Source organism: Aulonocara stuartgranti (genome assembly GCF_965226115.1).
Source record: "Aulonocara stuartgranti genome assembly, chromosome: 19".
NCBI lineage: Eukaryota > Metazoa > Chordata > Actinopteri > Cichliformes > Cichlidae > Aulonocara > Aulonocara stuartgranti.
This window is the reverse complement of record NC_138955.1, coordinates 18,106,258-18,131,368: the sequence shown is the minus strand read 5'-3', so window position 1 is coordinate 18,131,368 and position 25,111 is coordinate 18,106,258. Positions and strand designations below refer to the sequence as shown.

General features: G+C 41.6%; 1 protein-coding gene across 7 annotated transcripts in view; it reads right to left on the bottom strand.

The window, feature by feature from the left end:
- Nucleotides 1-25,111, bottom strand: part of kiaa1109 (KIAA1109) — a 75,511-nt gene that overhangs the window by 25,100 nt on the left and 25,300 nt on the right. For 4 of the 7 annotated variants that reach the window (XM_082517164.1, XM_082517168.1, XM_082517166.1 and 1 more), the window contains exons 31-63: nucleotides 25,009-25,079; nucleotides 24,544-24,717; nucleotides 23,940-24,060; nucleotides 23,634-23,783; nucleotides 23,047-23,174; nucleotides 22,367-22,569; nucleotides 21,975-22,181; nucleotides 21,639-21,850; nucleotides 20,408-20,559; nucleotides 19,893-20,043; nucleotides 19,566-19,718; nucleotides 19,159-19,399; nucleotides 18,782-18,930; nucleotides 17,909-18,140; nucleotides 17,285-17,434; nucleotides 15,043-15,227; nucleotides 14,437-14,612; nucleotides 13,716-14,301; nucleotides 12,756-12,954; nucleotides 12,080-12,343; nucleotides 11,798-11,891; nucleotides 9,753-9,959; nucleotides 7,052-7,287; nucleotides 6,669-6,919; nucleotides 6,431-6,536; nucleotides 5,796-5,893; nucleotides 5,476-5,664; nucleotides 5,059-5,227; nucleotides 3,811-4,022; nucleotides 2,751-2,834; nucleotides 1,305-1,503; nucleotides 1,059-1,122; nucleotides 671-893 (exon numbers count right to left, since the gene is read on the bottom strand). In XM_082517164.1, coding sequence (XP_082373290.1) covers nucleotides 671-893; nucleotides 1,059-1,122; nucleotides 1,305-1,503; nucleotides 2,751-2,834; nucleotides 3,811-4,022; nucleotides 5,059-5,227; nucleotides 5,476-5,664; nucleotides 5,796-5,893; nucleotides 6,431-6,536; nucleotides 6,669-6,919; nucleotides 7,052-7,287; nucleotides 9,753-9,959; nucleotides 11,798-11,891; nucleotides 12,080-12,343; nucleotides 12,756-12,954; nucleotides 13,716-14,301; nucleotides 14,437-14,612; nucleotides 15,043-15,227; nucleotides 17,285-17,434; nucleotides 17,909-18,140; nucleotides 18,782-18,930; nucleotides 19,159-19,399; nucleotides 19,566-19,718; nucleotides 19,893-20,043; nucleotides 20,408-20,559; nucleotides 21,639-21,850; nucleotides 21,975-22,181; nucleotides 22,367-22,569; nucleotides 23,047-23,174; nucleotides 23,634-23,783; nucleotides 23,940-24,060; nucleotides 24,544-24,717; nucleotides 25,009-25,079 — 6,036 coding nt within the window. The remainder of the gene's footprint in view (nucleotides 1-670; nucleotides 894-1,058; nucleotides 1,123-1,304; nucleotides 1,504-2,750; nucleotides 2,835-3,810; nucleotides 4,023-5,058; nucleotides 5,228-5,475; nucleotides 5,665-5,795; nucleotides 5,894-6,430; nucleotides 6,537-6,668; nucleotides 6,920-7,051; nucleotides 7,288-9,752; nucleotides 9,960-11,797; nucleotides 11,892-12,079; nucleotides 12,344-12,755; nucleotides 12,955-13,715; nucleotides 14,302-14,436; nucleotides 14,613-15,042; nucleotides 15,228-17,284; nucleotides 17,435-17,908; nucleotides 18,141-18,781; nucleotides 18,931-19,158; nucleotides 19,400-19,565; nucleotides 19,719-19,892; nucleotides 20,044-20,407; nucleotides 20,560-21,638; nucleotides 21,851-21,974; nucleotides 22,182-22,366; nucleotides 22,570-23,046; nucleotides 23,175-23,633; nucleotides 23,784-23,939; nucleotides 24,061-24,543; nucleotides 24,718-25,008; nucleotides 25,080-25,111) is intronic. The other 3 variants (XM_082517167.1, XM_082517170.1, XM_082517165.1) reach the window with 2 other exon arrangements.

The window sequence follows — 25,111 nt, the reverse complement described above, 5'->3', positions numbered from 1 at the left end:
ACATTTTATCAGTTTGTTTAATCTGTGCAAAAACCAAAGAGGAGAAAAAACAGCAATTTGCTGTTTTACTGAGGGGTTACGTGCCTGGGTGTTTCTTAGCTGGGAGCTGTGACCTCAATCTTGTGAGGCTGCTGGAAACCAGCAGAAACTCATAACAGCCCCCCAGACAACCCAAACCAATTTGTTTTAGAGGCAGCTTTAGTTATCAACACATTCCCTGTTTTCAGTCTTTGCATCAAACTAAGGTAACAGCTGCTGCTGCAGTCTGTTATCTAATTTACATACACCACAGTGGTACTTATCTTCTCATATTACCAGCTGCAAAATAAGAGAATAGATGCATTTCCCTAAATGTTGAACTTCTTCTTCTGAACCTGCGATACTGACTGGCAGTAAACTCAACAGCTGAATATTCCCACTTCAGTTTAGAGTTTTTCTTTTCACAACTTTCAACACTGGAAATATATATTTTTAGATATTTCTTGAGAACTTTCTAACTTCTAAAGGAGACCATCTGATCTGACTGATGCAACAGCTGCTCGGGTCTCGTTAAAGTCAGGCTGTGAAAGAACGACTGAATCCAGCTGTGGCGGAAATACACAATTACTCTTTAGCAATCTTCCGAATTCAAACTAAACTGTAATAAAAAACGAACTGAGCGGTGTCTGACCATGTGCGTGGTGGGTGACATGGAGTCGGTTTCGTCCTCATCTGAAAGGTCTGCCATGTTCACAGAGTTCAGATCGGCGATGTCGTCTATGTCCTCCTCGCCCGTCAGGGACGTCAGCGTGTTGCCCAGAGCGTTGAGGCGCTTGCCGATATTGGGGTCCATGTGAACGGCGATTCCACACATCTTCCAAAGCACATTGAGAGTCCAGGTACCAGCGCTGCTGCTTTCTGTTTTGGTGAAAAGGAAGCCAGGAGTGAGAGGGAAAACAGTGGATGATGTTGGGAAAATTAATGCAATAAATAATAAAATTTTCCACACAGTCTCAATATCATTGTGCAGCTCTAGGGTGTGATCTATATTTAATAGACCAGAGCACAGTTAAAAGAACTTGCCTGCAGAGGGCTGCCCTGTAGTCCTGGAACACACTTCATATGTACCGTCAGGGACTACACCTGCACACAAGTACATACAAACAAATATCTTTCATGATCTCTATAGAGACACACTGACAGTCTTCTTCTGCCCACTAGCTCACAAATCAAATGTGAACGGGCTCACACAGTACAGAATTTGTATTTGAAATGGCTTTCTGCAACACTTAGATAAAAACATTTGCATAAACTGTGTCACTCACAAGCATTCATGACGATGTCTCCCCGGACTTCAGGCTTCCAGTCGTCCCAGGAGGTCTCGAAGCCCTCGGCAAAGCGGATGCAGAAATTTTTGAAGTGTCCTTTACTCACCAGGGACTCGGAGGAGCAGGCGGTGATCAGTGTGCTCTCGATGGTCAGGACCAGCGCAGAGCCCGTGTCAAAATCTATGCTGTGATTGGCCTGGTGGAATGGCAGGGAGAAAGGTTACTCTGGCCTCAAGGGAGAGAGGAGAAGGGGGGAGAGTACAAGGAAAGGCAAACCACCTCCATTTGTTTGGAAAAGGAAGCGTTGGCAACACTTCATTCTGTACAGCTGTCATCAACTTAACCAAATATTAAGAACAATAGCACAATGGCAAATTATTGCACATTAAAGGGGATTTGCTATGCTTATTTCCAGCTCTAAACATTTTAGCTTGGACTCTAGATTATACATGATTCACGGTACAAAACAAATAATCCTTTTTACATCTTTCTGGCCTCTGTATAGTCTGTCTCCACACACAAGCTGGTTTAACACCCTTTGCACCGTCTCTTTAATGCATCTTTATTCTTATGGCCTAAAACTCACCAACGGAAGGTTTGAATGGCAGGTGAAAGAGTGGAGCCAGAACTGTGTATCGTAAAGACTGGGCATCATAAAGATCCAAAAGGTCTGAAACTTTTTTGTTTGTTATTTTAGCATGTTTAATATTCAAGTCCACCTGAAAATAAGTCAAAAGCTTAACAAGACAGGTCCACTTTAAAACCTTCGAGGGAACAAGTTTAAGTGCTACTGACATAAATCTATCTCTGAGTGAAGTGTTACCAAGCTCTTCAGTACATTTCAAGTTCAAATGCAGAAAATCAGTGATTAAAGAAGAAAAAACAAACAAACAGAAACCCACACATCCAAATTACATGAATTTGATTAACCTGACATTAGTCCCAGAATAGCAGTCTGATCATTATCATTAGGAAAATACATATATCTGTATCTGAACTATTTACTAGCCCATTTCAATCAGCTGGATGAAAATAATCAGACCACAATTTTGGGGCAGCTATTACAAGATCCCAGATATAAGCCAATGCAAAATACCACATGCATACAAGCGTAGAGAGAGCCCACCATGTGCAACACTGCACCTAACTATATTCTTAATCTAGTCTCGCATATAGAAACGTACATAACTTAAAAGCACTCACATAATCAATACTCTGGATACCAACAGGCATAACTTTTATTATGAAAACACACCTCAAACACCAGCCCGAGCTTCACTACTTGTTATGCCGCCGTTAGAGAAGCTTTTTTTTTTTTAAAACCACAAAGCACCTATGATGCAGTATACTGCAGTGTGACAGGTTTTATAGAAGAGCGTCACTCAGTATCAGTCAACACCTCACACCAAGCCATCCCAAGAGATGTAATAAACTTTTGGTTACTTTTCGTGCATTTCTTTGCTGGCCTGCTGAAGAGCTGGCCCCAGCTTCAGAGTTTGTGCCCTCCGTAACTGGTTCTTGTCCTCTCTATGGAAATAAGTGTAACATAACTGTCTGCATCTGAAATCTTTCCAATCCTAGCATGCAAAGTAGAATAAGGATAATTCAAACTATGATGAATGAGTACAGTAAAATATAGGACACACTTCCAAAAAAAAGAGAAAGGAAAAGGAAAAAATAAAAATAAAAAAAAAAAATAGGACACCCAATATGCACATGCACATGTTGACTTAAAGTAACTGTGAGGAAGCCTGTCTGTTGGGACTGTATACAGATTTACAGCAATTGTTGAGGAGGCACTGACATAAGATCTGATAAGAGTAGCTCAACATCACTGAACAGTTCTTAAGGCTGTTAGTTTGGCATCAGTCTCACATGCCTGCAGACTGGTTGGTGTTGAGCTGGAAATCTCCCGAAGCCAGGGAAAAATGTGGATTGTCTAACCAGTTAGCAAGTGTTTTTGCTGCAAGTTGCTGGCTGCTGCTTGGTGGAATCAGCAGCCTTCAAAGTAAAGACAGTGTCTTATGACTGTAACCAACATGTTTCAACATAAACTAGTTTTACTTTGAAGGCAAGCAGTCTGCATTTCCAGTTTACCTACTGCTACACTAGGTGAGTGAGTATTTGCAGACATAGGAAATCAATGTCTTCCAAAACTTGTAGTAGTTGAAAACTACTGCAGATTGTGGCATCTACTAGCGATCAGTATACTAGTAGATTCATCAGTACATTCAAATTTGGATGATCTGAAAAAAGCAGCAGTGATGGAAGCAAGCCATAGAGCCACAAGCAGAGCACCTTGTTGGGGATTTTTGTTTTTTATAACTTTTCAAAGTGTGTATTTCAAGTCAGCATATATTAAAACTTTTACAAAACAAAATAAGTTGTGCACTTTATATCCTAAACCGAACTTAAAAATATATAAGATTATTTATAAGAAAACAATCTAACGCTCAAAGGGACTGACCAATGACACTTGGGAGACTCAGTCATAGCATATTACCTGAGATGTGTTGGTAATTGGCAGGCAAATACCCAGGTCATTGACTGTCAGTTGCAGAAAGAGGGTGCTGAATGCCTGGGCGGAGGTCTGTTGAATGCCTGGCAGCTTATCCACCACTTCTTTTGTGGCCACGTGAATGTCCTTGTTGAGGGCCATACGCTGCTCATTCCAGTTGTCATATGCAGCTTTGTAGTTTAGCCAGAAGAGCACAGCTGCAGAAGAGCACAGTGGTGGGATGAATAAACATTAAATAAGATCTAACATGTCATTTAAGTAATTTATATCAAATTTTGAGATGCTAAAGAACCAAAAACTCCAAATATGGATCTAAATAAGGAAAATCTGTTTTTCCCAGAGCTTAAATAAAATCACACACCCATCCCACTTTACCCACCAGTGTTGGAATTGGCATCAAAGTGTGAAATAATGTTACACAGTATAAAAACATTAAAACCTATACTTTATACTGTTGATTGTTCAGTGTTACCCAACAACATTAATAGGAACAGAAAGTCTTTCTCCAGTAATGTCACCTAAATATGTCAGCTACATGTCTGAGTCTTATTAAACCAGACTAAGTAAGACTGACGGAGTCATCTTAACAGACAGACATGTTTCTAAAATTTCTACAAAGTGTTTGATGGGTCAGATTATTCAGACACACTAACAATGAATAATGTATAATGGGAGTTTGACAAAATGTTAACAGAAGCTGAAGTTCAGCAGGTGCTTCCAGCTGTAGATGTTTTGAGTTTATTACATTAACTGCAACATCAGTTAGTAGCAGCAACTTTTAAACACATGGAAAAGAAGCAAAAACGTAATCACTTGGAACAAATTATCCCAGACAGGTTTGATAAGGATCCAACAACACATTACATTGTGTTCTTTCCTCACATAGTCACAGCTTTTAAGCTGTCACATCCATTTACCAAACTTTATTACACGTGTACAGACACACACACACACACACACACACACTTTCATAAAGGACATGCCCACTCTAATTACCAAAGTAACTTTAACAATAAAGCTGCCACGTTAAGAAAAGTCTGACTTCAAGGATAACGTATCACCCGCTGTACTGCATTGTACATAATGAGGCTTCTGATCCTGCTTCAGTCAAGAAAGCTGTGAGAAACTTTGAACGTCAGAAAAATCATCACCTTTAAACACAGATTAAATATCATGCAGCCCATGTTTTAAAAGACCTATACACCAAAGATAGAAAAAAAAAGGAATCCTAACCTCTGTCGAATGCCACGGGCTGAGCGAAAACCACTGGCCTGTTGAGGGTGATGAGAACAGCCTCTTTGTCAGTGGATCCACTGATTTCCTCCTGCAGAGCATTCCGCAGACCAATCCGAGTTTGGAAGTATGCCACTTGGTGGAAATCCGAGCCAGCTTCTTCATACACCTTTAAAGTGAAAGTGAGAAAAGGAATCAAATAGTCATCTATTATCGTAGGATCTACTGTACAATATAAAGCGTCTTGAGGCGACTGTTGTTGTGATTTAGTGCTATATAAATAAAATTGAATTGAATTGACTTCATCTGATACGATAAAGCACGGGATGAACGGGACCTGTTAAGAAGTGAGGATTCTGTGTCTGTATGCTGAGTAAGACGAACTGCTTGAGAATACGTGCAGGATTTCATTTGTACCTGGTGCTTGACAATCTGTCCAAGGGCTAGGTTGAGGTCAACTTGACATTTTCCAAAGAGTTTCAGGTAACTGCTGCTGCCTCCAGCCTGAGCCTTGCACTGGATTCTGTTGGACAGCTCGAGCTCAATCAGGCCCGTCTCAAAGCGCACGGCTCGCATGGAGGGAGTGGTTGCTGTCATCTGGATTCCCTGTGAACACGAAGACAACAATAAAATCTCCACAGAGAAAACTTGAACTGGTTTCATCCCTTCAAAACAACACAAAGCTTCTCCCAAAGAGAATAATTTTGCATTTCTGAAACAAACTGAACATCAGATACCTTGAACCTGAGGCTGAGAGAATAAAGCAGGATTTTGGGTTTGTCTGCATCTGTTGAGGTGTCGTGCTCATTCCAGAGTGGGATGGGTTGTTCTCCTCCTGGCAGAACAGAACACACACACACCTTACAGGTCACACACAAGCTGGATAAAACATAGCTGAATTGTGGCAATGTGGACGGGAGGCAGATGTGCAAGTATTAATCTGCTGTAGTCTTCAATTGCAGCTTTTCCTCTTTAATGTGCGCCTCCATCGTTATTCTTTTCTCTAAAATGGCAAAAAAAAAAAAAAAAACTACCACTACTACTATCAAGCTTGGTGAGCTTAACAAAATACTATCAATAATGTGGAAATAAACAAGGGTGGATTTGTAGCAGTGCATCGGGCATTGATATTTGAGGAAAAACGATTTTTTAGCAACTTAAGCAGCAGCTGTAGGATACAGAATGCTGTGGGGAAAAGCCAGATGTCTGAGATTAGATTAACTTTATTGATCCAAGAGGAAAGCTCGGCTGCTGCAGCAGCACATAGAGGATACAGTACTGTAACGTGTTTGTGATTCTGGTAAGTCTCTAAAAATGTAAAAGATAATAATTAGAATAATAATGAAAAACCAGAAGGTTTACGTTACATTACCTGACACTTTCTGAATGACCTCGTTCACTTCCTTCATGAAAACCTTCTGCAGAAAGACCAGGTGGTTGAGCAGGTCTGTGGTCAGGTTGTGCTCAAAAGAGCCAATCTGTGCACGAGAGAGGACAGTGAACACAAAGATCAGTTAGATGTTACAAATAACAAAACTTTAAAGATTTAAAATGCAGATTGTAAATCAACAGGCCTTTACTTAAAGCACCTGCTGCTATAACTTTTTTACCTCAGCTACACATCGCAGGTAGTTGCCCTGCAGGTAGTTTCCTTGTTTTGCTGGGAAGTCGTCTGGTGCCCAGCCCTGGTCTGAGTGACTATCGTGATCCTCCATGATGTACTCTCCCGACATTGTAACCGGCGGCAGCGTGAGGCTGGCTGATGGCGACATAGTGTGCTGGGACATGTCCACCGGGGACACTTTTGATTGGAAGCAAAGTTTGTGGTTCGGCAACTCAAACGTGAAACTGGTTTGTGCTCCTAAAGACAAGTTGGTGAGAGAAGGAATATCATGACTCATTAACCTCAGCAAATTGGTACAAAAGGCTGGGAGGAAAACGATTATTTTAAATAAATATTGCAGAAGTTTGTATCAGATATATTTTCACACACCCGTCATGCCGTGGCTCTTCATGCGGCCCATCTTGTACTCTGCTTTCAGTGATGGGAGCAGGGCTGCGCCAATGGTGATGCCATCCATCATGGCGCTGAACTTGAGGACAATGGGCTTCTTCTCCAGGCCTTCGGGAAGCTGAGGGAACTCGTTGGCCTCGACAGGGGTCTGGTTGATGCTGGATGCTTTGTCAGAGGGTTGCGGGGTGGGGGTGTCCTCCCTATTAGGAGGTTGGCTGTTAAAAAACATAAAAACAATTACTCATGAGGTCAGGATTGCATGACTTTCTACTTTAGCCGCAACTTTGGCTTTTAAAGTATTACATAGCCTTAATCCCACTTACATCCATCAACTTCTTTACCGCCTTTTAAATCCCTTCTTAAACGTTCTTTTACTGCGAGCCGTTAATGAATGTTTGCTATGTGTTTATAAATGCCGCCTTGTTCCCCAATACCGTGTTTGATTCTTTTTATAATCTCCTCTTGTTAATATTTCTGTTTTTCTTTCAGATGATTTCATTACTTCCATAGGATGAGACTTTGTTCAAAAGTGGAATACTGATAGAGTTTATGTTTATTATTATGTGTGCTGTGTTGTCAGGAGGGTGGCTGGCTGCGTGGGTTTCCTCCCACAGTCAGAAATGTCCATGTTAATTAAACTGATGATTCTAAATTGGCCGCCAGTGTGTGGGTAGATACAGTGCTTAAGTAGAAAGTAAATGTGTGTGTGTTTTATAAATGTGTGTGGAAATCACTGATTGGTCAGTGAGACTAGAAAAGTGCTACATAGTTACATGTTCAAGCGATGATGTAATATGTTAATGTCTGGACTGGATTTGGGAAGCAGCGCCTCTGATTTATCCACCCAGCCTTATGAGGTAAACTGCGTTGAAGGAAGCTGCACATGGAAAAGTCACTGCTAATGCTTTGATTCAGTTATGTGTGTGTTATTTTTCACAACTCTGCAGATACTGACTTCCATTCCAGCGAAAATCAAATTATAGACAAGTTCTTTAATACCCAAAGCACACCTACAACTCTATAAATATATTAGAGATGGACCGATCCGATATTACGTATCGGTATCGGTCCGATACTGACCTAAATTACTGGATCGGATATCGGAGAAAAATAAAAAATGTAATCCGATCCATTAAATATCACGAAAGCACCTCACAAAACTTGCAACACGCCTGTAACTCACCTCAGAACGTTAGCACGTCGGAGCAGTATGCATCACGTGATAGAGCGGCTGTGGCATGCAGGACCTGTGGTCTGGATAGCATGTGGAGCTTCGCTAGCAACCCGGCATTTCATCTCCGACAAAGTTATCCCCGAGAGAAGTAAAGCAAGTGTGTAAGTCCATCTCTGAATGTTTGTAAAGCATTCCTGCGTTAAGCTTAACAAACGATATATGGAGCGACTGCTTCTTCTTGCTGCTACTTCAATCATGAAACTGCTTAACGATCAGCTGATCGGCTTTTCTGTCGCCAGTCGTGTCTCTAGTTTGCTTTTGGCCCACTTTGCACCAGAAAGAGGAAACCAGCGGCTGAACAACAGCAGCACGTTTAAGCTTGATCAGCTGTTGTTAGAATGTATTTAATCTTACTTTCTACTCCAGGATCTTTTTCTACGTAGCTGACGCTGGTAACTGTGCAGGGGCGGATCTAGCAAAGTTTAGCCAGGGGGGCCGATAGGGCATTAACAGGGAAAAGGGGGCACAAAGACATACTTTTCTTTCTTATTCTCATTTAAAATGTCGAGCTTTTAATAAATAATTATCTGACACCCAAAGTTTTAATTTGATGTAAAATGAATAGAAGTCAATTACTGTATATAGTAACTATTAAGTCTAATATACCCTAGTAAGGTATAGTACTTTTTCCTTTGGGAAGGTACCATCTGTGCAGTCTGCAATTTTGTTGAAGAAAGATGTTGAATCTATTTAATATTTCTTGAAAAATAATTGATTTCTGTGCATTTTTTTTCACACTGCATCAAATTAAGGTTGATTACGTCGATTAAGCATCATGAGGTGGCGCGTGAGGGGTGGTTCCCTATTTTTTATTTATTTATTTTTGTTGTTGCTGGGAGTTGGAACCCTATTAGTTAGGTTGCTTAATATTTATGCTAAGTACTCTTTAAAATACCAGAATAGGGAGGATGGTGTAGGTTTAAGTTTATTAGATTGATCAGTATTGCTGAACTATGAAATATTTTTTTTTTTTGCATATAGGTATAACAGAATAGCTTTAGTGTAGTTGTTGTTTTAAACTTGAGTATGAACTTATACAAAATGCAGCAAGATATTTAAAAAACAGTTTTGTTGATTAAAAAACACTATATCGGATTCATATCGGTATCGGCAGATATTCAAATTTATGATATCGGTATCGGTATCGGACATAAAAAAGTGGTATCGTGCCATCTCTAAAATATATTAACATAATTCAGCATATTACCATGGAAACAGACCACACACAGGTTTTAAAGGCGGGCGACAGTGTGGACCTGCTGTAGTAACGTGTCTGTTTAGTAGACATTACGAACTGAATGAGTAAACATTACACTTCAGAGACAGCACGTGTTGGATGGTGGATTCATTTATGGTTTCAAGTTGAGCACATTTTGAAATTGATTACTTTGAAGTGGGGAGGAAAAAAAAGCTGTGAGAAAAGCTGAATAGGTGAAGCAGACGTACGCATTAGAAGGCTGGCGGATGAGGTCGGAGATTTGCTTGGAGAGCTGATGGGAGCTGCGGACCATCATACTGTGCAGCGTAGCCGGGTGTTGGGGAATGTTGATCATGATGGCCCCCACTTTGAAGACAGCAGCGTTGTTGGTCTTCAGACCCCGCTGGGCGCTGTACAAGGCCTGAGACTTGGCGATGTTGCATTTGACCACCGTTCTGTAAACACAGAGGAAGCCGGAATAAGCAGCGGAGCAAAAAAAACTCAATCATAGAGAAGACGTAGACTTATGAATGAAGGTGGGGTTAGACACCAAACAGTGAAACACCATGCAAATTCAGGACTGCAATTATTTGTGTGTGCATTTTTGGTTTTTGTTTTTTTTAGGGACGTAATGAGCGGTTATGGTAGTGACGCTATGAATGAATAACAAAGAATGTACGGTCTGCAAGCCTGGCTGGCTCAGCTAAAGGAAAATGATATCGTGTCGACTAAATATTAATAGACTGCAGATTTTTATCAGATTGATGACATTAGAAGAGAACATGGATGCTGTAAACAAATACAAGAAAGTTGAATAGATAATGAGACACCATTTTTTGGCTTCAGCGTCTCAAATATTTAGTTTTTCTGCTTCTCACTGGTACAAAGAGATACTGCACTGACTCGCTTTTATTTTTCTGACATTTTATAAGAAAAAAAGTGAGATGAGAAAGAAATCAGATGATTTTATGTTTTGGGGAAGAAGAAAAAAAGTCAGCAACAATAATCCACAGGTGGCAGTTGCTTCATTTACACAAACTTAATGGGGACAGATCATTGTAAATGCTCACTGAAAACAGATGTGGTAAACAGATGACTGAAACAAATGATGGATGTACATTTAAGGAAGTTATGCTTTTGGTTTAATGAGTCCCCTAAAATGCAGCATAAACATACAGAAACTCTTGTTTAGCAGTGCTGGTGGGAGATGTTGGGAAATCCTCCAGTCTAGGCAAGTAGTTGGAAGAGAAAGCAAATTAAAAAGAAGAAGAAGAAGAAGAAAGTGTAAAATAATTTGAGAAACTTGAAGGTCAGAGCAATTTTTCACATTAAATGTACTGTTAAAATGTTTTAGAAGTTCAGACGTTATTTATGATAAGGCTCTGGATTAACAAAGCAGTTAAAACACAAAGATGAGCTCAGGCAGCTCAGAGAACCACAGCTGAACATACTCGTAATTAAACTGCATCTAGGAGGCAACACTAAAACAACAACTTCTGACAAGCCACTGATATGTCAGACACCATTGTTTTGTTTTACTTCTGCACTGGGACCTGCTGTCTTCGCACACTGTTTTTGCTTGAGTCAAAAGGACAAGAGCCAAAATAAGCAATCACAGTAACAACTCGAGAATGCTACTGTCTTGGCCACATAAATTTAAAAACAGGCAGAGTGTGCAGGTACATTATGGAAACAGTATTAGGTCTCAGTTTTATTTTCACAGTGGGAGGATTTCTTAAGTAAGCCATCTATTTATGTAATAAACTGAATCAAAACAGTGTGGAGACACACTGGCCTGTCTAAAAGCATAAATACAAGGCTTGCAACCTGATTAGGTTGGCTACCTTTTGAGGAAATTGCTTGCAGTAAAAAGAAAACATAATAAAATTAACTGGCTGGACAGGAGCCTGTAAATAGTTCTCACTGAGCACTAACACAACCATGTTTTAGAGGGCTTTTAAAGGTGTTTATGGAGTTTATACTTAAACACTCAATCAACTGTTTTGATAAGAGTACATTTTGCAAAAGTTGTTCACTTTACAAAATTGTGATTAAGAATTAAAAAAACGACACATTTTTAAAGAAAACATTCAAACTAATAGAAAAGAAAAACACTACCACCTGCTGAATTATTAAAAAAGAAAAAAAAAACATTACAATGAGAGAGAGTGAGGATCAATACAGTTAAGATCAGACAGGAACAAAGCACTTCGATTAAAACGCTTGGTTTCTTTTTAAATAGCTGCTAAAATATTTAATCGACAGGCTGAACAGAAGGAGAGTTTGCACGTACTGAATGTCAGGAGTTATCCCCTCCAGCAGAACGATGTTTACCCCTCCTATGTGAGCCGATGCGCACGTCTCTGTCATTTTCTGGTGCAGAATATCTGCAGGCACAACAACACCAAAAAAGAGATCAGATCAAACAAACCAAACTTCTACTGACCAGGAACTTCCCTTTTTTTGCACACCTGCATCGATCTACTTTGGGACTTTCTAAAGTTTCATATCGGATCTTTCCTACCATAAAAAAAGATGGAAAAAATCATTATCTCTGTCAAAATCCCTGCCTAACCTTTCATCTTCTCCTTCAGGGTGAAACTTCCATGTATCTTCTTCAGTTCTGCTTCCATGGTCAGCCCGCCGATGTCCGCCTCCAGGTGTGTGCGGTTCACCATGCCGATGCCGAACACGATGAGCGTGACGTGCTGAGGCTCGGAGCTCACAAGGCTGCGTCGCCTTCCACCCGCACCGGGAGGCTTGCTGGGCGTGTTGGGGTCCTGCTGCTCATTCTCAAATATCACTTTACAGAACGGCTCTGAGGTGTGACGTCCCGTCTCTGTGAATTTAGATTTACACGTTACATTAAAAACTGCTTCTGTACTTTCACTTATAAAATCGGTGATGACAGATGCACCACTTTTTTTTTTTTTTTTATTAAATTGGGAAAGTTTATCCTCCCACTCCGAAGGAATGGTCACTACTTCATAGCCTCCTCTGTTACAGCAGTAAAATATTCTAGTAGGATAAACTGAAATAGGCGTGTCACAAACAGGAGAAATGAATGAAAAGGTGTTTATAAAACAGTGATCATGAAGGAAGTCAGTCAGATTTGCAGAGCATAGTGTGCAGATTATAAGACAGTAACAACCTCTAAAAATAAAGCGAAGAGTAAAGCATAATGAAAAAGACACAGTTAAGCTAAACAACTGAAATGTGGAATTGGATGTGTGCTGGAAGCTTTTTTCCACCTGAAAGGCAGTTCTCCGGGGAGCTTTTCTCCAGGATGCCAGTGGGATCGGAGATGAGGGAGTAGAAGTTGAGCAGCTTGTACATGTTCTGCCAACATTCTGCTGATGGCTCGCTCTGCTCTGACACTGTGATGGAGTCCGAGTCATCCATCTGGATCGCCATGTGGTCGGCCACGTCACGGGACCCTTTCCGTGACACCTGAGGGCATTACGCAATATTCCAGATTATGAAACAGAAAGTAGACGTGCCACAATATGCATCGTGGGGCTGAAGGGTAAATAAACAGGCCTGCTGACTCATTCCTTATTTTATTACCCCGTTGTTTACTCTGACAGTATAGTTATGATGCAGTAAGCTGTCACGACAGAGCCACTTAATGAAAGCTAAAAACAGACACTTGTGAAATAAGTGTCAGGGAGGTGACTCAGTTATTTCAGGAGAGTTCCCCAAGAGTGGAAAATACTTCAAATGTATCTCATACATCATTTACTTTAATAAAAATCTCATTTAAAAAGTGCTTAGTGCCTCAAACTTCAAAGCTCATATTCCAACTTCTGAAACAAAAGAACTTTCACCAAGTCAAACATGTTTGCAAGAAGATTTCTAAAGTTAAAAACTTTTTTGTTTTTTTGAAAACAAAAAAATATTTCTTACTGAAACATCACAGATGTGTTTAAGATACTACTGTCTGTTCTGAGAAAATCCTATAATCTTCTGGCTCCCTCTAGGGTTTGTGTGGAGGAAATGTCAGCTGCTGAGTGAATTTAGTGATTCTACTGGTCTGGACAGGTGCGCCTCACAGAGCCGTTGAAAAGGCACAAGAGGTTTTCATTTAATTTCATCACAGCCATTTACAGTTACTGCGCAAAGTCTTCATTATGTTTGGCTCCTCAAAATATACACATTACTTTCTATCCATTGTGTCCCATCCCATCTTGTCCTGTCATGATCATCGTTACCTTGGAGGTGCGTCTTTCTGAGCGTCCGAGGGAGCTGCGTCCTCTCGGTTCCCTTCTTCCCAGCGTGTCCATGCCCGATGGAGGTCCGTTTGGAGGTAAACCACCAGCATTTGCGGCTCCCCCTCCTGATCCTCCACCCACTCCTCTCTTGCTCTTCAGAGTCTGGGTTCCGCTGCGGCCCGCCCCATTCAGGCTTCCACGGGAGCTGCGGCTGAAGTCCGACGACCTGAAGTAGCGATACGGCCGGGCCTTGAAGGTGGGTGTCGGGGAGGCCGAGCCGGCGGTGTAGCGGCTCAGCTTGATGTCGGTCTGCGTGGCCTTGATATCATCGATCATGGTGCTGAACTGGTGGATGAGGCGCACCAGGGCCATGTCGACGCGCTGGCTGATGGCCTGGCAGGCTGTAGTGAAGTCACAGTGGAATGTATTGTAGTGGCGGCGGTTGAGGTCGTGGAAGGAGAGCGGGGCTGCGGTGGGGCCCTGAGGAGCGCTGGTTGACTTCTCCATCACCACGGCATTCACACTGAAAGTCTCAATCAGCAACGCTGGCTTGAACTCAAGGGGAGGCAGGTTCACCATGCCTTGCCTTAATATAGAAGAAGCACAAAGGGTTAGCAGATAATTTCATTAAGAGAAGAAACCAAGGAAAAAGGCTTCAAAAAGCCAAAAAGCAGGGATGGGTAATGCAACATGTGCCTGTCGTGTTTTAGGACAGTTTTACCTCCTGGATCGCTTGTTTTTGCGCTCCTTGGTGGTATCAGAGTCGGCAATGTCTGCTCTGAGGCACTCGAGGTTGCCGGAAAAAGACAGGTGCTCTCCAAAATACATCTTATAGCTAAGCGGAGTGGTATCTTGGGCCTGGATGCCTGTGTAGCTCAGTAAAGGCTTAAAAACAACCTGAGGGGATGAAAACAGACGATCAACGCACAGAAAAGAAGATATTTTTGTAGACACTTAACTAAAAGCTTTCTATCCGTCTGACATCTGCGTATGAAATTAAAATAAAACGGTGAAATAAGGAAATGGAAAGCCCAATGAATGCCGAACGGTATGAGACAGGTGACATTTATATTAACACAGAATGATTCCTTATCAACAGACCCGCTCGATATTCAGCTTTTTCTAACTCGATAAACAAATCGGACTAATTGCAAATCAGTGTGAATTAGCTTTTATCTGCTTTAACGGCATCAACATAAAAAAGCCTAATTTAAAAACCAATTTCTGAACCAGTTCTAAAACTTATCAGTGAGCAGCAGATATCACACAAACTACCTGACTAATTCATGTCTAATTATAAAGTGTAAAAACAGATTTAGAGACAAACCTGAGCATCAGCCAGCTGAACAGCAGCTGGACACTGGTTCCCCTCTTCAATGTCGGCCATGTCGTCCTGGCTCGTGCTGTGCTGGGAATGCTGGGAGTGGGTCCCATCGAGGGTGTTCTGGTCACTGGACAGCACTGTGTTGAAATCTGAGGCCGAAGGGATGGTGGGCAGGTTACACGTCCCACCTGAGGGTGTTTAGCGCAGGTTTAGGATCCACGTGGATTAAGAAAAGCCGGCACACGTACAAGCAGCAGTGAGAGAGCAGAGCACTTTACCACTCCAGCTCCTCATAAAAAACATGTTGGAAAGAATTACACAGACAGCAAGAGAGAACGTTAAGTGGAACTTTACAGCCATTTAATGCACAATTTGCAACTGTAAACAGCCACATCACACTTACTTAATTTGTTTGTGAGAAACTGCTGCAGCTAATTTGCTGTGCTGTCATTGGCTCACACTTGGGTGACTACATAACGACGAACTTAATCATCTTTGGCACAAATCCGATCATTACACACTTACAAATGTATCCACAATTGCGAAGGTAACAAATGTTTTTCAGTCATTTGCATGGCTGATTCCAAGTAATAAACTGCTATTAAGAGAGAGTGAAACAAAATGCAGAGTGCTGCAGTTTGTAGCTTAGAAGATGAGTGGGAGTACAGGGTAACAGAGCGAGGGATAGAGCGGTGTTGTGAGGAATAAGAGAAATTTCAGGTCACTAAACTGAGAGTGTGTTTTGCAGGAAAGTACCAGTGAGGAAACAACATGAGCTTTTCTTACACAGCTTCACGCTGAGAGAGGCTAACAGGCTACCACATGACTTGAGGTGTATAGACTTCAAGACTCACAAAACAAAAAGGAGTCCTAGTACCACATAAAAATAGAATAGTAATAATAATCCTTTAATTGTCCCACAAGGAGAAATTTGGTCTTTGCAATGTGAAGGTTTTGAAAATACCTGAAATAGCACCAGTGGTACAGGTAAAAAGACAAGACACACTGGGGGCAAAGCGTCTGTCTGTATCTTATATATAACTGTTATACGGGTTCATCTTGGCACACCTGGATTACAGCCCCTTATCTACCCGAACAGAGGCATCGTTACATCCTTCCTCAGTAAAAATCTTTACTCCGGCTCCTACTACATCCATCAGAGGACGCTTTTTAGTCGCATCACTGACATTTCAGTCCTACATGTGTTCTGCACTTTGAGACAATGATGAATTCACACTGACCAAGTGGATGTTGCATGCCCAGGCAGCATTTTAATCTAAACCACACAGAGCATTTCCAGTAGTGAGAACACTTGACTTGGATATCTGTTGTGTACTACATGTAAGAAATGGCAACAGGGGCCTGGGCCCCGCCTTGTTTTTCTGATACGATCCAGAATTCAGGTGTGAGAACCGTCTGAGAGGCTTATAAGAACAAGACTAAACACAAGAAGAGACTAGCATGATGAATTTAAATTAATCACTCTAATTGGTGGGAATTCACAACTTTGGAGAGGCAAGAGACAGTAAAGCCTGATGGAGTTTTTAAGAGAACAACGACTCGTACATATAAGATCATGGAGGCCATGTCTTCCACCCTCATCCAAATATAGGTCACATCTGGCTTAAAAAAACTAAAAGACAAAACAAAACAAACAAAAAAACAAACAGCCAGATATTCAGAGCTGAGGCTTCAGAAACTGTGTAGAGCCTTTTCTCATTTCATTTTAGTCTCCAATAGCATGCCATACTTTTGTAAAACAAACTGGTTTCTGTCTTTTTTTTTTTACGAATTTTGCAGACTTTTGTGCTAATTTTGCAAATCGTGCAAACCAAAAAGGGGATGCAATTTCCAATTTTCTTTCATTGCAATAAATCAAAAATATCTCTCTAGTATATATGAAGGTGGTCTGGATGGCTAACAAACTAATGGGGGGAAATCACAAACTAGCTGCTAGTCAGCTAATTAGTTCAACAACACCATCAGCACAGCACTCAATGACTACTTAGCCCTGACCTCCTTCTGGACTGTTATCTGGCAGTGGTTGGTACTGGTAGCAGGGGTTGACAGAAGAACCCAGTGAGGCTACTGAAACAACATTACAGAAAACTTTGAACTGTTACCGCAAGAGTGAATATGTTAATAATTGTTTTATCTATTCCAATATCATCATAACAAAAATGCATAAAATAGAGCATTATATAGCAAAACAAAATCATCCTCTATTAAGCTCATTGTGTCTCACCTGTCTGTAGACTGTTGTGCTGGGAGCGGTTGACCGGAGACTCCTGGACTCCAGCCCCCGTCTTGTTGCTCACAGCGTTGGACATCCAGTTGTAAAAGCTGACAGAGGAGGGCTCCGACAGCAGCGGGTGCTCAGTCAGCATGTCTGTCCCTAAACAAGGAGAGATTGAGAGTATATTGCATCACGGAACAGACTACAAAAACCTCGACATTACACTTGGATTGACTGCTGTTCATGCATAATTCATCTTTTACAGTCAGCACGTGGATAATGCGTATAAGGAGGTGTTTCCACAATGTTCCCACTTTCACACCTTAAAAACATATTCTAATCTATTTTTTACAGCTTTTATTTCTCATCTTTGTCCTTCTTGGGTTTAAGTGCAAATCTCTCTCTCTCTACATATTTGTTCACAGTGAGCTGGTGGCGGATTTAAGAGCACGCCGCAGTTTATTCATTACTGACATTGCTGAACAGCAGAGGTCACTGTTGGAACAGAAATGCAACTAGATTGTTTGAAGCTGTGATGAAAATCAAGTTCAAGCTAATGATCGACTTTTACCAGAACCTTCCCCATACTGCAGTTAGCAGCGGTACAACAAAATAGCAGTCGAGCGCGAGCACCTGTGCGAGTGAGCGAGCTGCTCTTGGTTGCGGTGGCGGCAGACGGCTCGTTCCTCTGGGGCGTGCCCTCCAGCAGATTGTGCAGACTCCGAAAGCTGCCCGTCAGGTTGCTCAGAAGGCTCTCCTTCCTGGGGCTGTCCTTGGCTGGCAGGCCTGCGCGGCTCACATGGGCGGGTGAGTCAGCTGCTGTGTCACCGCTGGTGTAGCTCAGCGACTGGTAGGGATGCGAACCCTGGGTATGACAAATGTACAGATTGCTGAGAGGAGTTTGTGTTCACACTATATAATTTTTTCCTCAAGCTGCCAGAGCCCGTTCTAGTTCAGCGACAGGTGGGATAAACTTCGTCTGGCAACATTATGAACATGGCTGAACCTAAAGCTGAGGTAATACTTTTTAGACAAAAGAGCCGAGTTGTCTAAAAAAGAAAAAAAATACTGTATAAACACATCACACTTTAATTTAGGAGAGAGGAAAATGTCACCTCGTCACTCAGTGTTAAGCTCTAATCCCTCCTGGCTTTCCAAAAGCAGAATCACCTTCATACCACAGTCAAGACAGCATAATCAGTCTGCAGTGGAGAGCTACTACCTTTGCAAAGTGTTTATGTAAACCAGACTATCATTATGCAACCTTGGGTTTTGAAATGTCAGAAAAAATAAAACCAAAAAACAATGACTCTCTTCAGAGAGTCATTGAATCTCTCACGACAACCTAAAATTCCTCATTTCATCCAACCGACAATCCAAACGTGTGAAATCCACAATCTCTGAAGATTTTTTTCATTACAAGAAAGTACGTCCATCAGTTGTGCATCGTCCATCTTTACAGCCTGCTTTGTATACGAATGCATGACATAAAACCGAAACTCATACCTTTATTCTGAGCACAGACTCGTTGTGTGTATGCGACTTGGAAAGTTTCCTCATGATCTCCACTCCGCTCACAGGACCAGAGTTGGCTTCCTTCGGTGGGGGGCGGCTGCATGCTACCTCCAGCAACATCGTGTGTTCACTCACTGTGGCTTAAAAATAACAACACAAAATAAAACTCTGAAAAAAAAAATCCTTTAAAGAGGTTGAACAGTCTGTCACTCAACCCCAGAGCTCCTTTCAGCAAACTAGTGGTATCAGTCTATAACACATCTTTGCAAACACTGACAAAGTAAAGGTCAAAAATTTCACAGCCCATCTGTGGCAACAGATGGGTGCCTCACAATATTATTAGCACTGTGAAAGCTGTAGTTTCCCACCTGCATCGAATTCAAATTCAGCTCCATCTGCGCTGGTGTCACTCTGCAGAGCAGCTCCATTGTCCAGTCCCAAAATTGTGTCACCCTGGTTCTGCTGAGGCTCCTTGGGTTTGGTAAGCTGGTTGGGCCTCATCAGACCAATAGCCTTGAAACCCTGAGTTACCACGATGAATTTCATCCACTGCCTGGCCAATGCTACCAAACCTTTCTTTAGAGTGACCAGGGCTGGAACCCCATCATTCTGGGGTAAAAGGAGAGGAGAGATCAGCGCCACTGTTTCACACTCACAACAGATTCATTTAAATAATGCAGAGAAGACAAGAGAAAAGAGACGTTTGAGGCTACACTACACATGATCATGTTATGATCCTGCAGCAGTGCAACAGAAGAGAAGGGCTCGTACTAACCATAGTAGCTTCCTCTATGACGGAGTAGTCAGCTTGTTGCAGGTAGCGGTGCAGGATGTTACAAAGCATGCAGGAGGGGTTCTCGTGGAGGTAGCGGGCTCGTTTGGTCACGCGGTTGTACTTGCTCCTGATCGGGATGTGGATGCTCTTTTTCTGTTGGGGATTGAGAAATAAATAAATAAATAAATAAAAGCATCTGTTGCTGGGAATTATAACTGTTTTAAATGTTTTTTCCATTATATTAAGCTCACTTAAGAAAATGTTTTGAAATAGCAATTCAACCAGGAGACCCTACACTCCTGATGTATACACATATGTGCTCCTAACCTCCAGAGCCTCGGTCATGATGCAGCCCATGACTGCACAAACACGTAGCGTGCCCTCCATGTCCAGTTTCCGAAGTGACGATTTGAGCTGGTCAATGGGAACCAACCAGGCGCCAATGGCAGGTGTGGCTGTGCTGAGAAGATTCAACTGCCTATAAACACACACAGACACAACAGTCACCTTAATAACCACTGCTCATTACAACCAAAAATATAATCAGACTTCTGCAAAGTTTATAGGTTAAAAGGCACTGCATTTAAATTAATATGCCTGCAACTGCAAGTGGTTAAGAATTGCTTTGTTTCTTTATTTTCTAGTGCAGATGCCAAGCACAGTAGGCTAAATAATGAGGAAATTCACAACTCAACTTAAAACTAAAAGAGAATGACTAATCAGTTTATCGTGCTTCAGACAGACGATGATGAAAAGTGGCTGACGTAAAGAAAAGAGCTGGTGTGATTTTAATACAGCTTTTCTGTACAGTGTATAGTCATATAGGCATCACAGAGCCCTACCTGGAGATGGCCTGTGAGGCAGACCGCACATTGGTGGGAGCAGCAAAACTGAACCAGATCTCTCTAATGGTCAGTTTCATGCTGCTGGAGTCAGGCGGTGGGGGCATGAGAGGAAGGTCTTTCTTCAGGTCGTCTGATTCGACCCCTTCGTCCTGCAGAGCAGAAGTGAAGAGGATTTAACAGGAGGTAATGGATTTATGGCTCTCCTCCATGTAGAGCTCCATTTCCTATCACAGATCATTTTTCAGATTCAATAAAATGTATGCAAGGTTGTTGTATCTTTTTTTCTCGTGGGTGAGAAATAAGTTTGACTTTTTTTTTTTGCACATATCTGAACATTAATTTTATTGTTTTAACTTTCATGTGAGCAAAACAAATCTGAATCAGACTGTTGTCCATTAAAGACAGCAGAGCTTTTGCACTTTTTTATGACACTGTTAGCTTGTTGCCTAGTTGTTCAGGATAAATTCTATAGTGATGATACATATCCTGCGAGGAATATGGAAATGAACACTTATCTGACTTTGATTCGGAGCATTAAAATGATTCTGACTGAAATCTATTTTCAGAAATAAAGCCCCTGTGAGGAACCTGCACAGTGCTCCACTCCCTCTTCATCAAGAGCGTGGGGGACAAACTGTAGATACATGTTTTTCACAGCATTTGTTTGTTCCTGCGAGTCTTCCATAAGAAACGGTGCAACAGGATCCTACTGTTTGCTTTTTTGCCAGATCGGAGCTGATGGCACTGCAAAACAGTGTTTGATTCTGAAGCAAAGTCAGACTGATGCGTTTTTTGCCAGCTTCACTCGCTTTTCGGTCCTCGGGCTGTTTCATGCTTCTGCAGAAAAATTTAAGCATCACATCTGGAAACACCTGTCGGCTGTGAAAATTCTGCCTGCCTGCTCAAGCAAGATGAACATGTTGTGTCTTGCTGTTTCTCACACTTCTGCCTTTTAGATGAATATCTCACTTCTTCAGTAACCTCATCTTTTCAATGCAGCTGCCCTTCAACCCCCTTACAAATGCATTATTGTTACAGTTTATGATTTTGGTTAAACTTCCTGTTATGCTGTTTATTACCAGAACCACTTTGGTATCACTCTTTATTGTGCAGTGGCCTATATCTTACTGTCATGGCAATTAGTCGTTTCACCGTAACCAAAAAGCCATCAGAGTTATGCTCATTTTTTTAGCCACTTCACAGGTTAGAAGACTTTCTGGTTTCTCACCTGGTCGTCTGAGTCTGAGTGCTCATTAACATCAGAGGCTGGACTGACAGCATCATGTGGGAGGTTGTCATCAGACATATCAGTACTATAACCGCTTCCTGTCTGAGAGCCGGTTGAACCGTTGGACTTTGACATTCCTGTCTTCCCTCCTGCGTCTGAGCGCCCCATCACACCGAACGCATTGTAAAGAATAGCTCCTGACTGACGGCCCCCTGCAAAACAAGTGTAACACATTTATAAATGGCTACAGAAAAGCCGTCATCTAAATCAGAATATTCAGATTTCCAGGAGCAAACTTAGTCAGGATATATGTTTAAGGAGCCTGCATTGACTTACCTTTGACTGTGAGATTCTCAATGCCACATTCAAACATGATCCAGCCCCATTTCTCCAGAGATGCGGCAGAACGGCCCAGATCGCCTGCTGTTGCCTGGGCATCAGTTTCATCCACCAGTGAAAACTCCTCCATTTCCTCCAGGCCAAAGAGAACTTTGGACTTCTCAAAAGGAATTGCTGTGATAGCACATGTGCCAATATCTACAGCTGAAGAAGAAGTAACACAACTATTAGAAAATGCTACAAACCTTATAAAAACAACATGTGCTAAAATCCAGCGAATCTTGATAGCGAAGGTCAAATAAGAGCAAATCTTTCCACATCGTTACACAGCGTTGTAACAAAGAGGTTGGAGTGATGCTCAAATAAGACTTCTGTTCTGCAAAGCCAACCTGTGGAGTCCAGGCCTCGGAGCTGGCTGTGGATTCGGTGGATATTAAGTCTTGCAGCAATCTCTTTGCCTTTCTCGATGCCAGCGTTGGAGCGCAAAGAGCCCGAAGACTGAGGCTGCATCTTAGTGGCTGAAGCGTACTTCTCAAACATGACAGAGGGTCGGCCATGCTCTGTGGTGTTGGGAGTCTCTTCTACAATTCCCCTGAAAGCACCAGCGGAAAATGTGCATGTTAAAAATCTTTATAATGTAAATTTAGTTGATTTCATACTCTGCACATCTCCTGTTTTTAATCAAACAAAAAAAATCTGAATTAGGTTGAATTCTTAAATCTTACTGACCTAGCACTCCTAAAAATAAATAAATAAATACATATACACACATATATACATATACATATACATATACACATATATATATATATATATATATATATATATATATATATATATATATATATATATATATATATATATATATATATTATTTATTTATTTATTTATTTATTTATTTATTTATTTTTTAAAGCAATCCAACAACCAAACGTGATGGAGTGTGTCAAACCGAGCGTGTCAAACGAGGATATTTGCCCCGGGCATACACACTCCAAAAAGCTTAGTCACTGTAAGACTGTAAGCACACAAACACATACAATGTCATGACAAGAGCTGGAGGCATTACCTGTTCATCCTGAACTGGGTGGCAATCCTGTCAAAGCATAGTGCCACTAGAGACACATGTGTGACACTCTTACTGGAGCAAGATGGTGACCCTTCCTCTACAGAGGCCTGCAGGAGGCAAAGGTTCACCTGCACATAAAAGACAACAAGAGAAAGAAACACAAATCCAACTTGAAGTTAAATGCTGTGTGGGAAAAACATTGCTCTTCAAAATCAAACATTCAGAAATACTTGTGTCCAGAATAACAAGTATGATAGTAGTCATTTAAGTAGTCATACACATTCCATTCAGAGGAATTGTAAAATGCTTGTATAATCTAATGGCGTCTGAAACTTCGGAAAGGGCCATGTTTCCAAATCTATAGCTCCACAGTAAAATGAAAATAATAAACAAGCAGCTAAATAACACTAAGCTGTTATTAAAATACTCCACATTAAAATCAGAAACTACTGCATATTCATTGTTTCAGTATAAAAGGGATCTGCAGTAGTGCTCATGATTCTGTGCTTGCTCCCGACCCCTTGTGGCTAGAGCATATTTTTTAGGACAGCCACTGGCCTCTCATTATTCTGGGTCACAGGTCTCACCTTGGGGATGGACACGTTGGCTTGGAGGCCCTTGATTTTCACATTATCTGGTTTGACGGACAGGTCTGTCTGGCCATGGGAGATGTTTAGGGAACCAGGGGTCGTGCCCTCCGTCTTGGACAGCTTATGCTCCTGCTTGCCTGTTTGGCTCTGTGCGGATCCAGACCCAAAATAGAGGGACAAGAGTCAACAGGCAATAAACCCCGCTTCTACTCACTTTTAAGCTAAGGCAGAGATTTTATTAAATCTCTCAACATTTTAAATGTTAAGCTGTTGTTGCTCTGCGCTGTGACTTGCTGTACTTACAGACTCAGTGACGGTAGATTTGCTGATCTGATAGGCTTCATTGAGGACTTTCCCGTGCAGGTCATCCAGAATAGCTGCTGGGTGTCGGATGCTTGCAAAGTGGGCCATGGACTCGATGTACCTGAAACAAACCAAGTACACAGAGCTATTAGAAAACTTCTAGTTTTATAGAAAGAGTTGATACAAGTTTTATCTATCTGCAAAAACTGTAAAGGCTCCAAACTGAACAAGTGATTAATGTCTTTTAGAACATTTCCAACCCAGTGCTGCTGGCCTCTGGCAAACTAAAGATTCCCACTGCTAAACAATCAAGAAAAGAACCAGACTCTGAAGCTCTGTCAGCAGAATTTTAGATCCAAGTTTCATTGGGCAGAGGGATTAAACTGGCTTAAGGTCAAATCTTAGCCTCAGGCTAAAAATAACCGGAAACTAAGAAAGTGCAGTGTGAGAAAGAGTTTTTTGGCAGTCATGAGATTATCGTTATAATCTGGTTTTTCAGACCAGTATTAAAAACCCATTTCTAAAGGAGATGTGGCTAATGAGGCAGCCTGACAACAGAAATGTTCCAGGCCAGCTAACTCTGTCTGATAAGCGTCGTAACTACCTGTCCAGGGATTCAGCCACAAGAGGTGTGAGCACCACGTTGATGGCTCCTTTCACCTCCACAATGGCAGTGGTTCTGGTCTGAGCTAGGGGCTGCTCCAGAGACCAGTCATCTGTGGTTGTGTCCTCATCTGTGTTCTCCATGGCCCTCTTATCCAGGGGTGTATACGGGGTACTGTAGAGATATGAAGAAAGCTTAAAGCAAACATAGAAGAAGCTGCAACCTCAAAGGACTGCAACTTGTGTGTTGTAGAGTATAATTAGTAATGGTGGCTGACACATTACTGGCTGATAAAAAGAAAACAATGCCATGAAGCTGAGCGGCAATACAGTAACTTCATAATTAAAAGTTATTGGAAAAATCTATGATTTTAAAGCAAAAAAAAAACAACAAAAAAACCCAAAAAAAAACAGCCCACACGTTCCTATGAGAATTTTTCAACTGATAATGATGAAGGTCAAATACCTGTTGTTCTCACCCATCAGCTGAACACCTCTGTCTAACAGCAAGCTGGCTGAGAGGCCGTGCTTTATTACCTGTAATGTATAAGAAACAGGCCCATTCTTAA